General features: G+C 38.7%; 1 protein-coding gene across 8 annotated transcripts in view; it reads right to left on the reverse strand.

Annotated features, from left to right (window-relative positions):
* Positions 1 to 22,569, reverse strand: part of UBE2W (ubiquitin conjugating enzyme E2 W) — a 76,469-nt gene that overhangs the window by 32,544 nt on the left and 21,356 nt on the right. For 3 of the 8 annotated variants that reach the window (XM_064267845.1, XM_010588354.3, XM_064267849.1), the window contains exons 2-3: positions 11,929 to 12,020; positions 9,317 to 9,419 (exon numbers count right to left, since the gene is read on the reverse strand). In XM_064267845.1, the coding sequence (XP_064123915.1) occupies positions 9,317 to 9,419; positions 11,929 to 12,020 (195 nt within the window). The other 5 variants (XM_064267850.1, XM_064267846.1, XM_064267847.1 and 2 more) reach the window with 5 other exon arrangements.

The raw sequence follows: 22,569 nt of genomic DNA on the forward strand, positions 1-22,569 counted from the left end.
TTTACAGAGCAGAAAAGAAAGCGAATGAAATAAGGATGGCCACAGTAAGGTATGTCATAGTTGAATACGGGATTTGTGGTGGGAAATTATCATGAGGTAGGTTTTTGTTTTTAAATATCTAGGTACAAAATTTTATTACAATTTTACACATATTTACATTTTAACAAGGGAGCCTTTCACACAACAGGGTGGTCTTCTAATATTTCAAATATATTAGTAACAAATGGGACCTCATTTTCTTGGCTGAAGCTAATATAAGACAGTGGAAGGAATTTTCTTTTGCCAAAGGAATGACTTCGTACATTTGCATATTTTTTCTTTAAATTCTGGTCATCCACCACACACACACACAAGCTGAAATAAAGTTGAAAAGTAGAAGTATAAAGGAAATGTAAAGCCACCAGTTCTTCTCAGTTGCAGAAGACTGCCTGAAAGGAGTTTGGCTTTGGCATGGCTATGTTCTAAGCATTCTATTTATCTCTAATTACGTAAGTGTTGTTGTCAGGTGCTGTCGGGTCCATTCTGACTCACAGTGACCCCACGTGACAGAGCAGAAACAGAGTAGAACTGCCCCATCGGGTTTTCTAGAAATTTTACAGGTCTTTTTCTCCTGCAGTGTCACTGCGTGGGTTTGAACTGTTAACCTTTGCCTCTTAATCACTTTGCTAAAATGATACTTTAAGAAGCATGACATTTTCCTCTGTATTATAAACTCAGGGAAAAGAATTACCACCTGTAATGAAGATGGCACCTAAGGTGCTGCTATCCAAAAGGAAATGACTGCTTAAAGGGTCTCACAGTTCCACACTTAAAATCTATCCACAATTATCTTTAACTAAATTTTATTTTTTATAAATATAAATTATAATTTATTACATCATATGCATTTGATATTCCCACAGTATGTTGCAGACGTCTAGAACAGGAGTTTAGAAATGTCACAGAATATGGATCTACTTTGGGGTACTCTTTTTGCCACAAAAAGTCATTTGACCAGTGGGATCTATTTCGTTAAGCTGCTTTTAATAAGAACACAAGCAATGTCCCAGGACTTATTCCCTGGCCGTGATGATTTTTTAAAGGATTTTTTTCCCTCAATGAGGTCTCTTTATCAAGAAGTAGATTAGTGCTCTGAAGGTGCCAAAAAATGAAGAACTGTCAAAAAAAAAAAAAAAAAAATTTTTTTTTTTTTTTTTTTTTGGTCAAGATTATCTTCTTTGACAAAAAGAGATCAGTGTATCAGTAACCATCAAGGGAAATACACAGACCAATCAAAGACTAGCCAATTTGCTGAGCCGAAGGAAAGCAGTATCATTCTTAGCAGAAAATGGTTATGAACTAAACTACTTGCCCTGAGAGCTGAGAAGCCATGAACCAAAAAGGAAATCAGAAGAGAAAGAAAAGGGATGAGTGGCCAACAGCAGAAGAAACAGACATTCCATAAGTAGAGAAGAGAGCCAGAAGACAAAAACAGCTTTGAAAGCTGAAGGGACGGAAATAAAAATAAATCAAATCTCAATAACCGTTAAAGCAGGGATTTTTTATGCATGCTGCATGCAGGGCAAATACAGCCGGCCTGAAACCTAGCAACCAAAACCAGGAATTTCATTAGTTGCACATATCATAGCAACCTCTAGGACCTAAACTGCCATGTACAGAATTTAAAAGTTTCTCTAAACCATGAAAAAGCTGAGTTTACATGCCAGAGATGAATACCTGAAATAACAGGAAAAGTTTTTCAACAGTTTATTCACATAAAAGGATGGAAAGCACAATTTCCACAGTTTTGGAGTAAACTCTGCTATTATGGTTCTCTATACGATATGATGGAGAGAGGAATCAATGCTGAATTTCTTCAAGCTCATGCTCTCATCAGTCCTCATTTATTTACTACTCAGTACAAGCCAAAGGAGAAAATGGAGAGTCCTGTCATTCTAATGCAGTTAAACAGGTTCTGAAAAAATAAGATTAAGCTATTTCCAAAGTGATATATAACAAGACAACTGAATACAATGAATCTGAAGCCACAGGGAATGAGAATTTCAAACTAGTCATATAAACAGTTAATGACTGGAGACTGCACACATTCCCCACTGCATAAACCACACTGAATAAAACAGAATTATACACTTTCAAGAACAAGCTATTTGATGGACATAAAGTTCTAATTTTAGAAAAAGATCTTAGACCTAATACATATGAATCATGTTTGAAATCCTAACTCTGTATAGCAGTCCTCAGGATCTCTCAATTTCCAAACATCCATCAGTGTGGTTCTTTTTTCAGAGCAGAGGAGAGATTAGAGAGAACTAATGCTCAGGGTTCCTTATAATTTTGGAGGTAAATATGCACATCCCATATCCAACCTAAAACTTTAAACAGTCCAACCTCTGGGTAACTTTTGGATCAACTTAGTACTGTGAATCTAGTCTGCATTGCTGGTAGGAAAAAAAAAAAATAGGTGAAGATTAAGTAATTGTTTCTAATATGAAATTCACGGTGGTGATACACGAAGATTTTCAAACATCAAGCCCAATACTGAAAAACTTTATAATACTGAGGTCCTATCACAAGGAAAGGTATGTTCAAACTAATGGTCTGGGGATAGAAAGTCAGACACTTTAGAATGGTGCCAAGCTAGGTCAGAACATAGCTGAATACTTATATAGTAGTATATACATAAAGGAGCAATACAAAGCAGGCTATAATTATAAAAGCCAGTCTACAGTATGGTCAACAAAGTTTCTCCCTGGAAATATTCTCTGTTCAAAATTTAAGATTACAATCAAGGACAACTATAAAAACTGAACATACATGTACAGACTTTTCTGTTGTACTAAAAATTAATCAGATATTTAGTTATGTTTAATATATAACATAGGTAGTCTGGCATAAATGGTAAATACTTGATGGAAGTGACCGGGAGTTAGTATTTTAGCATAGTTTTCAATTCAGTTCTCCCTTGAGTCCTCTAATATGTATCAACAGCGTCAATATTAAGTTTTCCCTGGCAGTCCATAATTACCACTACCATGCAAAAAAAAAAACTCCTGGATACAATGCAACTAACCACGGGTTCCTTTGGATAGTAACCATTCTCTACCCTTATACTCTGTGTTCTTCTAGCCTACCAGCCTTTATCTCCCCTGTTTCTCCCCTAAGGCTTTAATGACTTGGCTTCACTGTTTACTACCTCCTCATCAAGTGTCCCAGACGCTAAACAGTTTAAGGCATAAAAATTGCTCATCAGTGCATCAATTGGTCTCAACCCCCCTGGATCAAAGGAGAATGAAGAACACCAAGGTCACAAGGTAATTATGAGCCCAAGAGACAGAAAGGGCCACATGAACTAGAGACTACATCATCCTGAGACCAGAAGAACTAGATGGTGCCCAGCCACAACCTATGACTGCCCTGATAGGGAACACAACAGAGAACCCCTGAGGCAGCAGGAGAACAGTGGGATGCAGATCCCAAATTCTCATAGAAAGACCAGACTTAATGGTCTGACAGAGACTAGAAGGACCCAGGTGGTCATGGTTCCCAAACCCTCTGTTGGCCCACACAGGAACCATTCCCGAAGCCAACTCATCAGACATGGATTGGACTGGACAATGGGTTGGAAAGAAATGCTGATGAGGAGTGAGCTACTTGCACCATGTGGACACTTGAGACTATGCTGGCATCTCCTGACTGGAGGGGAGACAGGAGGGTAGAGGGGGTTAGAAACTGACAAAACGGTCACAAAAGAAGAGACTGGAAGGAGGGAGTGGGCTGACTCACTGGGGGGAGAGAAAGTGGGAGTATGTAGTAAGGTGTACATAAGTTTATATGTGAGAGACTGAACTGATTTGTAAACTTTCACTTAAAGCACAATAAAAATTAAAAAAAAAAAATAGCTAATCAAGATTTTGAAAGCTTGACCACCACAAGAACTCCGCCCCCACCCCCCCTCAAACAACAAACCTATTGCCATCGAATTGATTCCAGCTCATAGCAACCTTGTTTAAGGGCAGAGTGGAACTGACCCACAGGGTTTCCAAGGCTGTAAATCCTTAAAGAAGCAGACTGCCACATCTTCCTCCTGCTTAGCAGCTGGTGGGTTCAAATCGCTGACCTTTCAGTTAGCACCCAGGCACCTTAACTACTGCGCTATCTGGGCTCCTGCCACACGAAACAGCAGGGAGAAATGACTCCAAAATATCCTTCCACTCTTATTTCCTGCCATAGTCTTCTATGTAGCTCCACTTAAACAACAATAGCACGTGCTCACAAATTTCAGAAGAGGCCATGTCCTTTCACGCCTTGCCTCACTTTTCATACAAACTCTTCTTGTCCTTTAAGGCCCAGTTCAAATAGGTTTTTCTTTACCCCCTTATTCTAATCTAAATCAGTCACTGCTTTCCCTTTTGTTCATAAAGCATATAATTCATACTGTCCTTCCAGTTGCTTAGGCCAAAAATCATGAACTCTTCTTTGACTCCTCTCTTTCATTCAAATTCCACATTCAGCCCATCAGCAAATCCTGCTTACTGTGCCTAAAAATCAGATCCAGAATATGGCCACCTTCCATAACCTCCACTCCTACCATTCCAATGCAAGCCACCACCATTATCTCTCACTTGGATTACTGCAATAGCCTATCTGGTCTTCCTGTACACCTTTGTTGCCCCAGCAGTCTATCTGCCACACAGCAGCCAAACTGTTACTTTTAATTTCAAGTAGGATCGTGTTATTTCTCTGCTTAAAACCTCCCAAAGCCTTCCCATCTCACCCAGAATACAAATTCAAGTTTCTACAAAGGGCTATAAAGACTCTATACAATCTGTGATGTATTCTCCAGTCCCAAGTATCTGTCTGACCTACGTCCGACACTCCCTCTTGCTTATATACCACTCCAGGGACCCCCATGCATGCTCCAGATTCAGGGCCTTTGTGTTTTGTTTTTACCCACTCTCCTCCAGACAGATACATGCCATACTCCCTTCACCTATTTCAGATCTCTGCTTAAATGTCACCTTTTCAGTAAACCCTTTACTGACCACTCTATCGGACACTGTAACATGCCTATCCCCTATCCCCATTCTCTTTTCTACCATCTTCCATACTATATGTATTTTACTTACTGTTTTTCTCTCACTACAAGAATGTAAACTCCATATAAGCACAAATATATATATATATATATATATATATATATATATATATATATATATATATTTTTGCCATTTTGTGCGCTACTGAATCGCCAGCACTTATAACAGTGTCTGTTCTATGTTATGAACTCAGTAAACAGAATGAATGAATACATGTCTACCTATCCAAGCACTGGAAACCCTGGTGACATAACAGTTAAGAGCTACAGCTGCTAACCAAAAAGGTCTGCCGTTCAAATCCACTAGGCACTCCTTGGAAACCCTACGGAGCAGTTCTACTCTGTCCTATAGGATCACTATAAGTCAGAATTGGTTTTTTGGATCCAAGCACGAAACAGATTATAAACTCTTTAATGGTAAGCTTAATGCCCTTCTAATCTCTGTACTCTCTCCCATCTTTCAAGTACATAGCACAGTATTTGGCACACAATGCATGCTCAATACATGTGAAATTAACCAACCATTTACCTGCATCCAAGCATCGAAAAACAGAATATATACAAAGATATTTTATTTTCTGTATAGCTGGCAATAAGTGCACATTAGTGGAAAACACTGATGGAAACGTGCCTCATCTCTGTCCCCATGTCAACAGAAAAAGTTTTTGTTTTGTTGTTTTTCCTTTTAAAACAAATGAGCCAAACATCGTTTTTGGGGTAGGATTTTTCACTCTAAAGTGAGATACAAAGTGAGAAATTAACCATAACCGGCAGGGGAAAAAAAACACATCAAACTATAATGGTATGTATGGTCTTACAGATCTCATTTACAGGTACAGAAGAAATAGTTTTCCACTGAGACTAGTCTAAAATATTCTAGGGATATTTCCCAAATTCTACCCTTGTAAGTAACGGTGAATTTAGTACTGCTTATAATGTAGGAAGATGAGATATTAATTCATCTAACTAATGCCAATGCTGCAGGGTATCATTGTTTGGTCGACGGGGAACTGAAGTGGTTCCAACCACTTCTCCATGGCAATGGACCTCTGCAAAGCTTCAGTTACCAGAAAAATATTGAAATTTACATGCACATCAAGCATTGATTGTTGAACCCATTACAATTATTTTATAATCAAATAATGTGATTAATAAAAGAAATCAATTTAAAAGTATAACTGGACTAAGAGTAGCTGTCATTTTCTTAGTCAATGGGTATTAGAAAAAACAATTTCTATGAGATGGGAGAAACTATGAAATTATTTAAATAATTTAATCAAATATTTAATTATTTAAATTATTTAATCCTCATATTTCAAAAGACTGGGGACTACTTCACTAGAGCTTTTTAAGGTATCATTTCACATACACCTATTTCATTTTCAGAGAGGAAATTATTGCATGGATATACAGCTATTTTTCTTATGCCAATATACACACCTAACTGGCAGTATGGTGTAAGAGAGAGAAATAGTCGGGTTTGAATCTTGACTGAATATTGCTGAAATGGTTAAGTTCAGACTCAACCATAAAGGGCCTTGAATGCAAAGCTAAAGATTTTTTAAACTGAACTCCACAGGAAATACAGAACACTTAGAGGTTTTATTGCTCAGGGTAGGGGAAGAGTGGAAGCCAGTGAGATAATTATGCCTTCAAAGAAATCTAGTGGCACTATGAAAGGATGGCTGTAAGTTGAAGAACCAGAGACTAGTATAATAGTTCAACTAAAGGATAAAAGCCTCAACTATCGCACTGATAGTGAGATAAAAAAAGAGTAGACAGGCTTAATAAGTATTGCAAAAGGATTTTAAAAATGGAATATAAAAATGAGGGAAAGGGAAGGATTTAAGATAAGCAATAGATAGTAACTCAAGAGAAAGGAAAACAAACTTGTTTTCGCTTATTTCATTTTGCTATGGGGAAGGGTTGAGTTTAGATGTGTTAAATTTAAGATACCTTTTTTTTTTAGGTACACAAGTAGAGCTTCCAATAAAACCAAAATGTTACCGTTGAGTCGATTCTGGCTCATAGCAACCCTACAGGACAGAACAGAACCGTCCCATGCGGTTTCCAAGGCTGTAATCTTTACGGAAGCAGAAGGCCAAATATTTTTTCCACAAAGTGGCTGGTTCCACGTACTTCTCCCACAAAGTGGCTGAGTGCTTAACCATTGTGCCACCAAGGCTCTTTGTGCTTCCAATAGTGGTGTCAAATTAAACCTCAGAAAGAAGAGGTTATACCTAGTTGCAGATCTGGGAGTTAGCAGCTTAAAATAGTTGGAGATTTTAGAGAGAAGATAGTGCTGAAAAAAGAACCTGGTGAACATCAAAATCAGAAGAGGAGAGGGAAGAAAAATCGGCAAAGTAGAAGGAATTTGATGAATGATCTAACTTATACACATATTAGAAACAAAATTCAAAATGGTGCTTAAGTTTGATATTAGACTTAGTATTAAATACTATAAGAAAGTCTAGAGGAAGCTCTGAAGGTAACAAGGGGATGCCTGAGCTCCCATTGCCTTCAGGCATTAAAAGAAATGATGCTGAGCAGTAAGATTGCAACTAAAGAAAGTGAAGATAATTTTCTGGAAAGAAGGAAAATGGTTGTTTTGGCTTTTAATTATAGTCTACGGATGATTATTATAGAGACCTAAAGTCCATGAAAACACCTAGCCTTTCACTTTATTTTTATGAAAATAAAAAACTGAGTCCCAAAAGTCTTATGCTTTTCTGCTCTTATGAAAGCTTAGAACTCAAGGAGTCACTGCGATGGTTAACTTTATGTGTCAACTTGGCTAAGACACGGTACCCATTTGTTTAGTCTAATTGTTGCTGTGAAGGTATTTTATAGATATGATTAACATTTACAATTAGTAGACTTTATGTAAAGGAGGTTACCCTCAATAATGTGGGTAGGCCTCATCCAATCAGCTGAGAGTCTTAAGAACAAAAACTGAGGTTTCTCAGAGAAGAAAGAATTCTGCCTCAAGGTTGTAACATAAAAATCCTGCTGGCCTGTCCCACAGATTTCAGACTTGCCAGCCCCCACAATTACGTGAGCTAATGCCTTCAAATAAATCTCTTTATTATAGTATATGTATTATTTACTTATTATATATACATATGTGTTTATACTTATTTCCTATTGGTTCTATTTCTCTGGAGAACCCTGATAGTCAATAGCCATTTAATTCTACGTCTTCAAACAATTCTTTTATCTACAGGATAGTTAGTATCCATTTAATCCTATGTCTTAAAACAATTCTAACTATAGCACAGTGCAACACTGACTTCCATTTATCCTCCTACATGGTCAAGAAAAGATTAAACTATGTTTGGTATTATCGGCTTAAAGTAGAAATGAAATATGGCTTTCCTCAAAACAGCAAAACTTTAGCACCTATCAAGCTGAATTTCCGGTATTTGGGAAATTTTGTTATCCAGAACGTCTCATCACCTAGCAATACTAATAGATGAGCCTTAAAAGCCTAATCATTTTAGCCAACAGAACTCACAAACCTCCAATTTTAAAATCTAAGTACTTTGTCGTAATATTCTGACAAATAAGTAATTCTAGTAATTCATCTACTCATCTCACCAAACCAGAAATCTGGAAGTCATCCTAAAAGGTTTAATCATTTACCACAGCTAAGTAGCTCTCAAAAACGTTTCTCTACCATTATCCCTTGTCCAAGTATTAAGTCGTTAACTAAGGTGACTGAGCCTCAAATAACAATTATCAGATTTTTGGCTGACGTCTTGTAATGTAGTCTGCCCTTGTAATACTAAAAGGTTGCAGTGACAGCATGTCAATCCAAAATCAAAGAAGAACTGTGAGTTTCAGCAGAATATACGCCTCTTCACCATGTCATTGTGTCATTACATCACCCTATCTATAAAGAAGCATCTCCAGTTATTCCAAAAGGCAAACTTCTCCCACAACCTGTACGCCTGGGCTAGATTTCTATTCCTCTTTCTGCTAACGTCTATGAATAATAAACAGCTTTAAATTCTTAGAAGCACAAAAGTAGCAAAACCCTAATCCCAGAAAGTAAAATGTTTCTAAGATCTTGATTATATTACAAGTAAGATAATGAAGGAACAAATCCACCTACATATCTATAATAAACTTCTTTTGTAAGCTTTTACTTAGTCGACATTTGTAATTTAGCATTTTGCTATAACTTAAGACTACAATAAAATAAAAGAGCAAGATAATTACCTGAGGAGAGTCAAAAGGGTATCGACTACTAAACTTAAATAGAAGTTGAAATTTTTCTCCTTCATATAAGGTACCTGGTGCACCTTCCATGTCTACAATCCACCTAGAATATAAAAACAATCAAAAACTTAACATTAAAGGTGGCTGGGGTGAGAAGGAAAAAGGGAACAATGAGTACTTCTTCCTCTATGCCGGTACTGGGAATGGAGTCGTTTACATTTAACAGCACATTTCACCTTCCCAACAACTCTAAGAGGCAGGTACTAACTTCTCTTGCCCTCTTCCCTTCTCTAACACTCCAGTGTTAAATAGCTAGACCAAGGACAGAGAGCTCACAAAGGGCAAAACCAAATTTTAATCCAGGTCTGAAAACAAAATAAAAACCCAAACTTAGGTGTGTTGACACCAACGCCTGTGTACTTCTCAATCATGCTACATTACTTTTTTATTATTATGGCAAAAACATATACAACAGAACTCTTGCCAATTCAACATTTCTTACATGTACAATTCAGTGACACTGATTACATTCAACATGTTGTGCAACCATCACTACTATCCATTTCCAAATTATTCCACCACCATTAACAGAAACTCAGTGCCCCTTAAGCAATGACTCCCACTTTCTCCCTCCTCCCCACCTGCTGTTATCATTGTTGTTGTTTGCCGTCAAGTCGATGTCAGCTCACAGCAACCCTGTATGAACTGCCCCATAGAGTTTTCTAGGCTGAAATCTTGCCGGGAGCAGATTGCCAGGTCTTTTCTACTGTGGAGCTGCTGGTTGGGTCCCAGCTGCCGACCTCTCGGTTAGTAGCCAAGTGCTTAACCACTGCACCACCAGGGCTCCTTTCCAACCCCTAGTAACCACTAATGAACATTGGTCTCTAAACGTCTGCTTATGTAAGTGTGTTCATGTAATACTTGTCCTTCTGTGACTGATTTATTTCAGTCAGCATTGTTTTCAAGGTTCATCCATGTTGTAGCAGATATCAGGACTTCAATTTTCTCTATGGCTAAGTAATATTCCATTGTATGTATATATGCCCCATTTTATTTATTCATTCATCTGCTGATGGACATTTCAGTGGTGTCCACCTTTTGGCTATTGTGAATAATGCTGCAAGGAACACTGTTGTACAAGTTTCTGTTTGTGTCACTGCACTCAATTCTTTGGGGTATATATTTAAGAATGGAATCGTGATGTTACCTTATTTTTTCAGTGATGGGAAAAAAATTATAGATAACACCAAACTAATCAATTGCCTTTCAGATATCAATTATTTTAGAATCAATGGGGGAAGCAGGTATCAGCAATGACTGCAGAGAACTGTAGCAGGCAGATCTATTTTCTTATCAGTATTCTAGAAAAAATTAAACAAGAAAAAGGAAGTTAAATTGTGGTCAGTCCACTTACTGTTAGGGCTATTCAAGGCTCTGTATCCCCTTTCCTTTGACTTGTTTTGTTTAAATTGCTTAGTAAAGCCCAGAATAGACTTCTACGACATATATGCACGCTTACCGACTTTGTTTTCATTGATAACAATTGTGAATATAGATGTTTGCATTTATATTCTAAACACTATCTCTTATTCTTTTCTTTAGAGCAAGGGGGGAGGAGAGAGGAGGAGATAAGGGATCACAATGGCAATGATGGCAGGGGCAGGCAGCATCTAGGAACAAAAATCAACTAAAGTCTTAAGAATCAGTTTCTAAATTATAGCTCTGTCAGTTATAATTATTATTCCTTTAACCTTACACTCTTCATGTATGAAATCTTATGATTTTAAATACAGAGAAACAAAAGGAAAAGAGAGAAAACAGTGTTAGGGTTCTATTCATCACCCCATCCATATTCTACATATGTAAAATAATAAATATACCTATTTTTTGAATAGGTAACCCTGGTGGTATAGCAGTTAAGAGCTATGGCTGCTAACCAAAAGGTCAGCAGTTCGAATCCACCAGGCGCTCTTTGGAAACTCTATGGGGCAGTTCTGCTCTGTCCTTCAGGGTCACTATGAGTCAGAATCAACTTGACAGCAATGGGTTGGTTGGTTGATTATGGCAGAGTATATTCCAACGTAGCCTCCCGTGGGTAATTATGACTATACACAATTTTTGATTTACTTGCTGACTACAGACTATAACTTAAGTGACGCCTTTTGACTACACTAACCTGAGAAACCATTTCCCATTTTAAATGAGTATATATTCATATATCACTTTGGTAATAAAAGAAACAAATATTAGTACCTTTAAAAATTAAATACATGGCCCCTCGACTCTCAGCCAAAAACTAAAACCATTCCCGAAGCCAACTCTTCATACAAAGATAAGGCTGGACTATGAAACATAAAATGATACTGGTAAGGAGACACATGAGACTAAGTGGACAGCTCCTATCCGGAGGTGAGATGACAAGGCAGAGGGGGATAGGAGCTGGTTGAATGGACACGGGAAATACAAGGTGGAGAGGAGGGGTGTGCTCTCAAATTATAGGGACAGCAACTAGGGTCACATAACAATGTGTGTGTTAAGTTTCTGTATGAGAAACTGACTTGAATCATAAACTTTCATTTAAAGCACAATTAAAAAAAAAATTAAATACTTACTGTGTAATTGAATTTTGAACACTCTTTTCATTTAAAGTCATCCCGGGAGGTGGATCATTTTGCAAAGCCAACAGTTCTTTCTGTAGTCGTTTCTAGAAAAGAACATCAATAACAATTTGTACTTTTTTTTTTTTACAATGTAATACCCTTCTATTATACAATCCTTCTATTATAAAACCCTTACTTAAATTTTCTCCAAACGCTCATACCTTTTTCTTTATGTCTTCTACATATCTTATAGGCTTCATTCTCAAAATCTGAATTGCTTGCCTTATAATTCACAATCTGTTAAACATCGAATTATTTCTAAATGTATTTGTAAACATTGATGCTATGAAGCAGTTATGAAGAGCAGCCAATTACCAACAGGACATCAACTTCTTTGGAGTCCCTAGGTGGCATGAACAATTAAGTATCACCAGATTGGTGGTTCAAACCCACTGAAAAGCACAAAGGAAGACAGACCTGGCAATTTGCTCCAAATGGTCACAACCCTGAAAACCCTGTGGAGCAGTTCTATCCTGCACACGTCATTTCACCATGAGGTACAATGGGTTTGACAACAACTAACAACAACAGCAGGCTAGGTTTTAAGTGCTTAAAAAGCTGCAGCAGTGCTGCTTTTTTTGGTCTCCAATTACAAAAATCATAGTTCTCCGTAATCCTTAAAGATTATGTTATTTAAGACAGACAAGCTTTCCAGAGAAGCAACAGAAAAAAGTTAACTCTTTATGCAAATAGCCTTTTGAAAAAAAGCTTAAATAATTTGTAATCCATAACCTCTGTTTCCTTAAACAGGATCAACTGCATATAATTTAACCTTTCAAAGTCATATTACTACGAACATTATTTATTGTACAACATATCAGGCCTAGAGATATGTAAGGTCATCTCCATACTAGCTAGCTCCAAAATGGCTATGTATTTTGCATTCTTGTTTGTACAGGTTTTATTGTTCTCCTCTTTCCTTATCATCAGTGGACATTTTTCTTCAGTGTACAACAAAGCAAAACAAAACACAGCAGCCCCCTGATCCAGACTTTCTGAAGCCACTGAGGCTAGATGAATCTCTGAAACTATTGCCCTAAGATAATCTTTAAACCTTAAATCAAAAATATCCCCTGAAGTCTTTTTTAAACAATAATTTAGCTTAATTAGTAACGAATGTCTGCTTGAGCATTTAACATTTTATTGTTCTGCAGGTTAAAGTTTACAGAGCAAGTTAGCTTCACATTCAACAACTTACACACAGCTTGCTTCCTGACGTTGGCTGCAAACCGCTGAATGTGTCACACCCACCCCGCTTCCTCCCCAGGTTCCCCGTGTCCGTTCACGGAGCTTTATTTATTGCCCTTCCGAACTTTGTTTCTGGGCAAATGCCACCCTTTAGGTCTCACGTAGTTGATTGTTCTGAGGTGTACATTCCTCACCAGTGTTACTGTTTATTTCATAGGCCTGTCTATTGCACGGTTATAATGTGATCTCCAGGAGTAATTTAAGTTCCAGTTTGAAGGGTGTCTAAGGAGCACAGACTCAGGGGTTTCAACAGTATGTCTAGTCTTTTTTAGAGCATTGTGCTCTTTTAAAGAACTATCTATACGGAATCAAAGCGACAACAGCAACTTGAACAATTAGATAGAAAGCTTAGGCAGAATGAGTTTACGTTAATGGGGGAGGAAAAATTTGGAAAAGGATGGTGAGAATGGCTGTACAACTTGAAAAATGTAATCAATGTCACTGAATTGTACATGTAGAAATTACTGAATTGGTATATGTTTTGCTGTATGTATTTCCAACAACAACCAAAAAATAAATTATTTTAAAAGAAAGATCTGATTCAAATATAGCAAAATGTTTGCATTTGTTAGATGTGGGTGGGGAATGCACTGGTATTTGTTGTAATATTCTCAGGTCTTTACTATAGGTCTGTATTATTTCACAATTTAAAAAAATAAATTATATGGGTACTGGAAACAAACAAAAATCCACAGCAGCCCCTATTTTATGGGCCTGAAAACCAAACAGCCATTTATGGGATTGCATACAAGACTGATTCTTAAGGTGTCTTTTCTCGGATTAAAGTAGATAAACACGGGTATCTTTTCAAAATTCAAGAGGTCTCTGCTTACAAACTGGTTTCTGCTTTTCTAGAAAGTGAATATTACTACCAATACAGCAATGTTTCTAGATCTTTTCAATCCATGATATCACTACTGATTAGGAAATTCTTCCCTTCTTTGTTGAGAATCACTTAATAAAGAGGACATTATAAATAACCCTTTAAGTTGCAAGGAATGAATATTTTTTCCTCACATCTTGCAAGATTATTATTGCTATTAACAAGGAAAATAAGGTGTTGATGCTGCAATACTCTCCAAAGAAAATAATCACAAATTGAAAATTAGTTAAGAAAAAATTTAGTTCTCCAAAAATACAGAAATAAAGCTGCCTAGATAGATGGTTTCTATGTTACAACAGGGCTTCAAATGTGTTCTACCAATGTTAACAAACATGGGTTTTGCTGTCAAATACATTTTTTAAAAAACACGTACACACACACACAAAGTAAAACCAGTTTCTTCAGTGCAGTACTCCTTAGAGACTTCTGATTTACTAACTTACAAAGTAATTCTCCAAGAGGAGGAAGATGACAGAAAAAGGTTTCCAAAGATAATGGAACCATAAAACCCTCTCTGCGCAATACATCTGAAAAGTGTTATTCCAATGACCACATTTTAGGAAACTACTGTGTAAATCCTTCAGATCTTAGGAACTTTGCTAAGACACGGAAGGCAGCCCATGTTAATGAAGAGAGAATATAAAGGCAAGTGAAGAAGGGTTTTATTGATATGATTATCCTGAGGTCTCCTGAACATAATGAAGGGTATTAGGGAAAAAGAAATGTTTGTTCTCCCCACCCTCCCAGTATTTCTTAGATGTTCACAGCCAACCTCCAAGAGAATCTCTAACTCAACTCCAGCTCCCGGTATTCACACCTTGGGTAGTCTCCTCCCACACTGTATCATGGTTGGTCTGTGTGACCAATAGAACACAGCAGAAATGATGGTATGTCACTTCCTGGTCTTGAAGTAAGCAATTGGGCCCCACAAGAGTCCTCTGCCTTCTCTTAAGAAACAAGCTCTAAGTTCTCTGAATGTGGACATAGAAGAGTTAAAAGAGAAGAGTCTAAAGAGAGCTCAATGCACAGAACCCAGAGGTAAATCCATCCAACCTACTGTCACCTGATCTTCGACAATGGCCCAGAGTCCATTGAATGGGGAAAAGACAGTCTTTTTAACAAATAGGGCTGGCAAACCTGAATGTCCATCTGCAAAAAAAAATGAAACAAGACCCATACCTCACACCGTACACAAAAACATACTCAAAGTGGATCAAAGACCTAAATATAAAACCCAAAACTATAAAGATCATAGAAGAAAAAATAGGGTCAACTCTAGAGGCCCTAACAGGATACAAATCATAACTAACAATACACAAACACCAGAAGACAAGCTAGATAACCAGAATCTTCTAAAAATTAAACACTTATGCTCATCAAAAGACTTCACCAAAAGGGTAAAAATAGAACCTACAGACTGGGAAAAAAATTGGAGTATAACAAATCTGACAAAAGTCTAATCTCTAAAATCTACAGGAAAATCCAACACCTCTGCAACAAAAAGACAAATAATCCAATGAAAAAATGGGTAAAGGAAATAAACAGACACTTCTCCAAAGAAGACATTCAGGAGGCTAACAGACAAATGAGGAAATGTTCAGAATCACTAGCCATTAGAGAAATGCAAATCAAAACCACAATGAGATACCATCTCACCCCAGCATTACTGGCACAAATCGATAAAACAGAAAATAACAAATGTTGGAGAGGCTGTGGGGAGATTCTAACTCTTAGGCACTGCTGGTGGGAATGCAAAATGGTAGCAGCATTTTGGAAAATAATATGGCATTTCCTTAGAAAGCTAAAAATAGAAATACTGTATGATCCAGCAATCTCACTCCTAGGAATATATCCTAGAGAAATAAGAGCTGTCACACGAATAGATATATGCACACCCATGTTCACTGCAGCATTGTTCACAACAGCAAAAAGATGGAAACAACCTAGGTGCCCATCAACATATGACTGGATAAACAAACTCTGATACATACACATAATGGAAAAAAAAAAGGAATACTACGCAACCATAAAAAACAATGATGAATCTGCGAATCATCTTACAACATGGATGAATCTGGAGGGTATTATGCTGAGTGAAATAAGTCAATCACAAAAGGACAAATATTTTAAGACACCACTACTATAAAAACTCATGAAAAGGTTTAAACAAAAAGAAACAATCTCTGATGGTTACAAGGGAGGGGCGGAGTGGGAGGGAAAACACTAAATAGACAACAGATAAGTGGTAACTTTGGTGAAGGGTAAGACAGTACACAATACTGGGGAAGCCAGCATAACTTGTCAAAGGCAAGGTCATGGAAGCTCCACAGACACATCCAAACTCCCTGAAGGATCAAATTACTGAGGGCTGTGGGGAACGTGGTCTCAGGAAACCTCTAGCTCAATTGGCGTAACATAGTTTATAAAGAAAATGTTCTACATTCTACTTTGGTGAGTAGTGTCTGGGGTCTTAAGCTTGGGAGCAGCCATTTAAGATACTCCACTTGTCTCACCCCATCTGGAGCAAGGGAGAATAATGAAAACCAAAGATACAAGGGAATGATTAATTCAAAGGACTAATGGACCACAACTACCATAGCCTCCACCAGACTAAGTCTAGCACAACTATATGGTGCCCAGCTACCATCACCGACTGCTCTGACAGCAATCACAACAGAGGGTCCCAGACAGAGCTGGAGAAAAATGTAGAGCAAAACTCTAATTCATACACACAAAAACAGACCAGACTTACTTGATTGACAGAGACTGAAGAAACCCTGAGAGTATGGTCCCCAGATACCTGTATAGCTCAGTAATGAAGTCACTCCTGAGGTTCACCTGTCAGCCAAAGATGAGACAGGCCCATAAAACAAAACGAGACTAAATGGGCACACCAGCTCAGGGGCAGGGACGAGATGGCAGGAGAGGACAGGAAAGCTGGTAATAGGCAACCCAAGTTCGAGAAGGTAAAGAGTGTGGACATGGGGTTGGTAACCAATGTCACAAAATATGCATATTAACTGTTCAATGAGTAATTAGTTTGCTCTGTAAACCCTCATCTAAAGCACAATTAAAAAAGATAAAAATAAAATAGAGTTCAATGTAAAAACAAAAATTCATACTTGTGAAGATTTAAAGAACTGGTATAACCAGGTATCATCAATCATCAGAAAGCTATAACCACATGAGGAGACATCTGCCTCCCAACACTGAAGACAAAGTGTTACAGAAGTAGATGAGAGGCACTACCAGTGGGATAGCGGGATAGAGTAATAGCAAAAGCAGTATCACCACCAGATTATAAGACCATCGTTATCAACACTGGCCTGCTTTCCCAGGCAGTGGTGAAAATGGCACCTAGAGAATGAGATAACTGTAAAAGGGAGGAATAACTGCAAAAGGTAACTAATATACCTAAAGAAATAGAACCACTCAGAAACCATGGGGGGAGGGAAGGTGTTCAAAGGGCATGGGAGGGGGTCACACCCACATATCATCCATATCTGTTCCCAAATTGGTAAGGCACAAGAAAACTCATTATGTATACAGGTAGTCTCCAACTTATAATGGGGTTCTGTTCAGATGACTCTGCTAGATCGGTTCTGATGTAAGTCGAATATCTTTTTTTTTTAAGTTTTCATTCTTATTAATGTTTATTTCATTATTATTGCCTTTTATTATCAGTATCTTTATAAATCCGATCTTTATTTGTCTTCAAGGGTTGGAAACATTACATATAAGCTTACAAATATATTTTAAAACATACATACATAAAAAATATACAAATCAATGGACCACAATTACCACAACCTCCACAAGACTGAGTCCAGCACAACTAGATTGCGCCTGGCTACCACCACCAACTGCTCTGACAGGGATCACAGCAAAGGGTCCTGGACAGAGCTGGAGAAAACACAGAGCAAAATTCTAACTCACACCACACAAAAAAAGACCAGACTTACTGGTCTGACAGAGACTGGACAAACTCTGAGAGTATGACCCTAGATGACTTTTTAACTCAGTACTGAAGTCACTCCTGAGGTTCACCCTTCAGCCAAAGACTAGACGGGCCTATAAAACAAAAATAACACATGTATTTCAATCATGTATACGAGGCTAAATGGGCATAGCAGCTCAGGGGGGAGGACTAAAAAGGCAGGAGGGGACAGGAAAGCTGGATGAATGCAAACGGGGAACCCAAGGTCAAGTAGGGGAGAGTGCTGACACGTCACACGGTTGGCAATCAATGTCACAAAACAGTATGTGTAGTGTTTAATGATAAACCAATTTGCTCTGTAAACTTTCACCTAAAGCACACACACACACAAAATATCCCCACACAAATCATAAAAATTTACTCCAATGATGAAGAGTTGGATGACACTGGCACTTTGTCAGCTGCAGTAAAAACGCCACTTGTGGAAGGTTCTGGATCATCTGGATTATCCCTGTGAGTGAGGATGGTGTTTCTTGTCAAAATTAGTGAGAGGTGTCTATATGGTCTTTTTTTTTATTTCATGTATTTCAGGGTAACATCTCACTGCTTCCTGAATCTGCCTATGAACTTTAGCATTGTGATCAGCATTTGGGTCCGTGTTTTCAAGCAACTAAAGCCCCTGGTTTAGTTTAGAAAACTAAACCTCTATGTCAGTGTTTTCAACAGTAAATCATAAAACTGAACTCTGCAAGTACACACCTGAGAATGGTAACATCAGCAAATTATGTGCTGTGACACTGTATACAGCATATGTTACCCATGATGAGATGTATCCCTCCCAAAAAAAAGGCAGTTTGTTTAAGCTGGAGTCTACCTGTATGATAAATAAGCGTTTCTCTGAATCTAACACATACCAACAACTGTAAAATGAACCACTATTTTAAGAAAAATAGCTTTGCAATTAAACAGTGACACATCATTGAGAAGACATTTTGATTTCAGAGATGTTAAAATCTTCCATTTTTAAATATATGGAATATTTTAAAGCTAATTCACCTGAAGCAAGAGAGGAAGAAGGAGAGTCAGGAATAGGAGAAGGAAATGGAATGTGTGGCTAACTGCCTCCATGAACAACTGCTCCTTTGCCCTGAGACCAGAAGAACTAGATGGTGCCTGGCTACCATTACCGAACATTTTGATCAAAGATTCTACGGAACAATCTTGATCAAAAGAGGGAAAATGTAGACCAGAATTGAAAATTCTCAAAGAATCCAGCCTTTCTGGAGCCATGGAGGCTGCTTGAATCCCCAAAACTACTGCCCCAAGAGAATCCTTAAACCTCAAAAGTATCCCCCCAAGTCTTAAAACCAAACAATAATTTTGCTTAACTAGTCAAGAATATCTGCTTTGGGGTCTGGAGACCATGGTTTCAGGGGACATCTAAGTCAACTGGCATAATAAAATCTATTAAGAAAACATTCTGCATCCCACTTTGGGTTCTTAAACACTAGCAAGCAGCCATCTAAGATGCATCAAATTGGTTTCAACCCACCTGGATCAAAGGAGAACAAAGAACACCAAGGACACAAGGCGATTACGAGCCCAGGAGACAGAAAAGGCCACATGAACCAGAGACTACATCATCCTGAGACCAGAAGAACTAGATGGTACCTGGCTACAACCGATGACTGCCCTGACAGGGAACACAACAGAGAACCTGAGGGAGCAGGTGAGCAGTGGGATGCAGACCCCCAAATTCTCCTAAGACCAGACTTAATGGTCTGACTGAGACTAGAAGGATCCCGGCGGTCATGACCCCCAGACCTTCTCTTGGCCCAGGATGGGAACCATTCCTGAAGCCAACTCTTCAGACATGGATTGGACTGGACAAGGGGTTGGAGAGGGATGCTGGTGAGGAGTGAGCTTCTTGGATCAGGTGGATACTTGAGACTATGTTGGCTTCTCCTGTCTGGAGGAAAGAAGAGAGGGTGGAGAGGGTTAGAAGCTGGCGAAATGGACATGAAAAGACAGAATGGAGGGAGAGAGCGGGCTGTTTCATTAGGGGGAGAGTAACTGGGAGTGTGTAGCAAGGTGTATATGGGTTTTTGTGTGAGAGACTAACTTGATTTGTAAACTTTCACTTAAAGCACAATAAAAATTGTAAAAAAAAAAAAAAGAATATCTGCCTTGAGCAGTGTGCCCTTTTAAGATCTATGTGTATGAGATCAAATTGACAGCAGCAACTTAAAAGATCAGATAGGAAACTTACGGGGCAGTGAATTTATGTTAATGAGGGAGGAACAACTCAGAAACGGAGGGTGTCATGGATTGAGTTGTCCCCCTAAAAGATGTCAACTTGGCTAGGTCATGATTCCCTTGTGATTGTTTGATTGTCCACCATTTTATCTTCTGATGTGATTTCCCTATATGTTGTAAATCCTATCGTTATGATGTAATAAGATGGATTAGTGGCAGTTATATTGATGAGGTCTACAAGATTAGGTAATGTCTTAAGCCAATCTCTTTTGAGATATAAAAGAGAGAAACAAACAGAGACACAGGGGACCTCATACCACCAAAAAAAGCAGTGCTGGGAGCAGAGTACGTCCTTTGAACCTGAGGTTTCTGCACTAAGATGCTCCCAGACCAAGGGAAGACTGATGCATCACATGGACCTTCCTCCAGAGCTGACAGAGACAGAAAGCCTTCCCCTGGAGCCAGCACCCTGAATTTGGACTTCTAGCCTACTGGACTGTGCGAGAATAAACTTCTCTTTGTTAAAGCCAACCACTTTGGTATTTCTGTTACAGCAGCACTAGGTGACTAAGACAGAGGGTGAGAATGGTTGCACAACTTGAAGAATGTAATCAAAGTCACTGAATCTTACATGTGCTGCTATGTATGTTCTCAACGATGACAAATTAAAAAATTTAAATTTCCTAACCCTAAAGTGCCATAAATACTTGAAAAATAAAACTTCACTAGTTAAGTATCTTAGTGTATTCATTTATTTAGTTTGAAAATTATTATGTTGTGTGTGTATATGTTTAAGGTGAAAGTTCACAGAGCAAATTAATTTCTCATTAAAGTTAATACACAAATTGTTTGGTGACACTGGTTGCCAACCCACACTGTGTCAACACTCTCCCTTTTCCACCTCAGGTTCCCTGTTCCCATTCATCCAGCTTTCCTGCCCCTTCCTGCCTTCTTATCTTTGCTTTCGGGCTGGTGTGTCCATTAGTCTCGTATACATGATTGAACTACAAAGCACATTTCTCACATGTGTTATTGTTGGCTCTACAGACCTGTCTAATCTTTGGCTGAAAGGTGAACCTCGGGAGTGACTATAGTACTGAGTTAATAGGGTGCCTGAGGGCTAAGTATCTTAGTATATTTAACATGTCTAAAATGATTCTTATCTCAGCACACAACCTAAATTGACTCAAGATATAAAAAATTTCAACAGACCTATAAGGCATTGAATCAGTAACCAAAAACCTCCCAAAAAAGAAAATTCAAGGACCAAACCTACCAAATATTTAAAGAATTGACACCAATCCTTCTCAAAGTCTTCCAAAAATCAGAAAAGTAGGGAACACTTTCTGATTCATTTTATGAAGCCAGCATTACCCTGACACCAAAGCCAGACAAAGACACCACAAGAAAACTATACTCACTCCTCACTTATCAACATGGCTTGATTCCAAAGATCAGGTCGTTATGTGAAAATCAGGGTTATGAGAGAGTCGGGCCATGCCCTGTCTTTGGTACCTGTGTTCTCCCCTCAGGTTGCTTACCACACCCATCAGGTACCCCTGGCATGTCTTGGGATATGTGTGTGGTGCAGTAGGCTCCCCCTTCCTCACCATGCCTTTCCACGACCGCAGAGCCTGCAGGGGTTGGAGGTGGTGTAAGTGGAGGGTTGCCCGCTGCTTCCTGAGCAGGAGAGGCCCACCATCACCTGGCCATGCTCCAAGCCTCTGTGAAGACCCCCACACCTCACCCTCTCCACATTGCCAGTGGGGGTTCTGGTGGTAGGAGCTCCCAGGCCTGTGGGCAGGTGAAGCCACACCACCTGGGCCCAGCGGACGTGGCAAAAAGGCCCCTTTGAAAGAAGAGACTTCTGAGGCCCGATTCCTGCGGTCCCGACCCCCCGCCCACCTCCTCACAGCTCAGCCGCCTCCGCCTCCTGTGTGCCACCTGCCTGCCCCACACTTGCTGCAGTCATCCCTGCCCAGGTAATCCAAACTGTCACCAGCCCATGCAGTCTTGCTCATTCTCACAAACCTCACCCTCCTTCTCCTCAGCTACTTGTTAATGTGCAAAATAGTCAAATAGATTTTTTTTTTTTACTATTGTCGTAATGCAAAATGTCATACAACGAGATGGTCGATAAGTGAGGAGTGGATGTACAAATATCCCTTATGAACATTGAGAGAAATCCTCAACAAAATACTGTTTTTGGGTGCTAATCCCTGAGGTCACCTTGTAGCTGAATAACAGACTGGCTCACAAAATGATTATC

This window comes from Loxodonta africana, chromosome 14, assembly GCF_030014295.1.
Source record: "Loxodonta africana isolate mLoxAfr1 chromosome 14, mLoxAfr1.hap2, whole genome shotgun sequence".
Taxonomy (NCBI): Eukaryota; Metazoa; Chordata; class Mammalia; order Proboscidea; family Elephantidae; genus Loxodonta; species Loxodonta africana.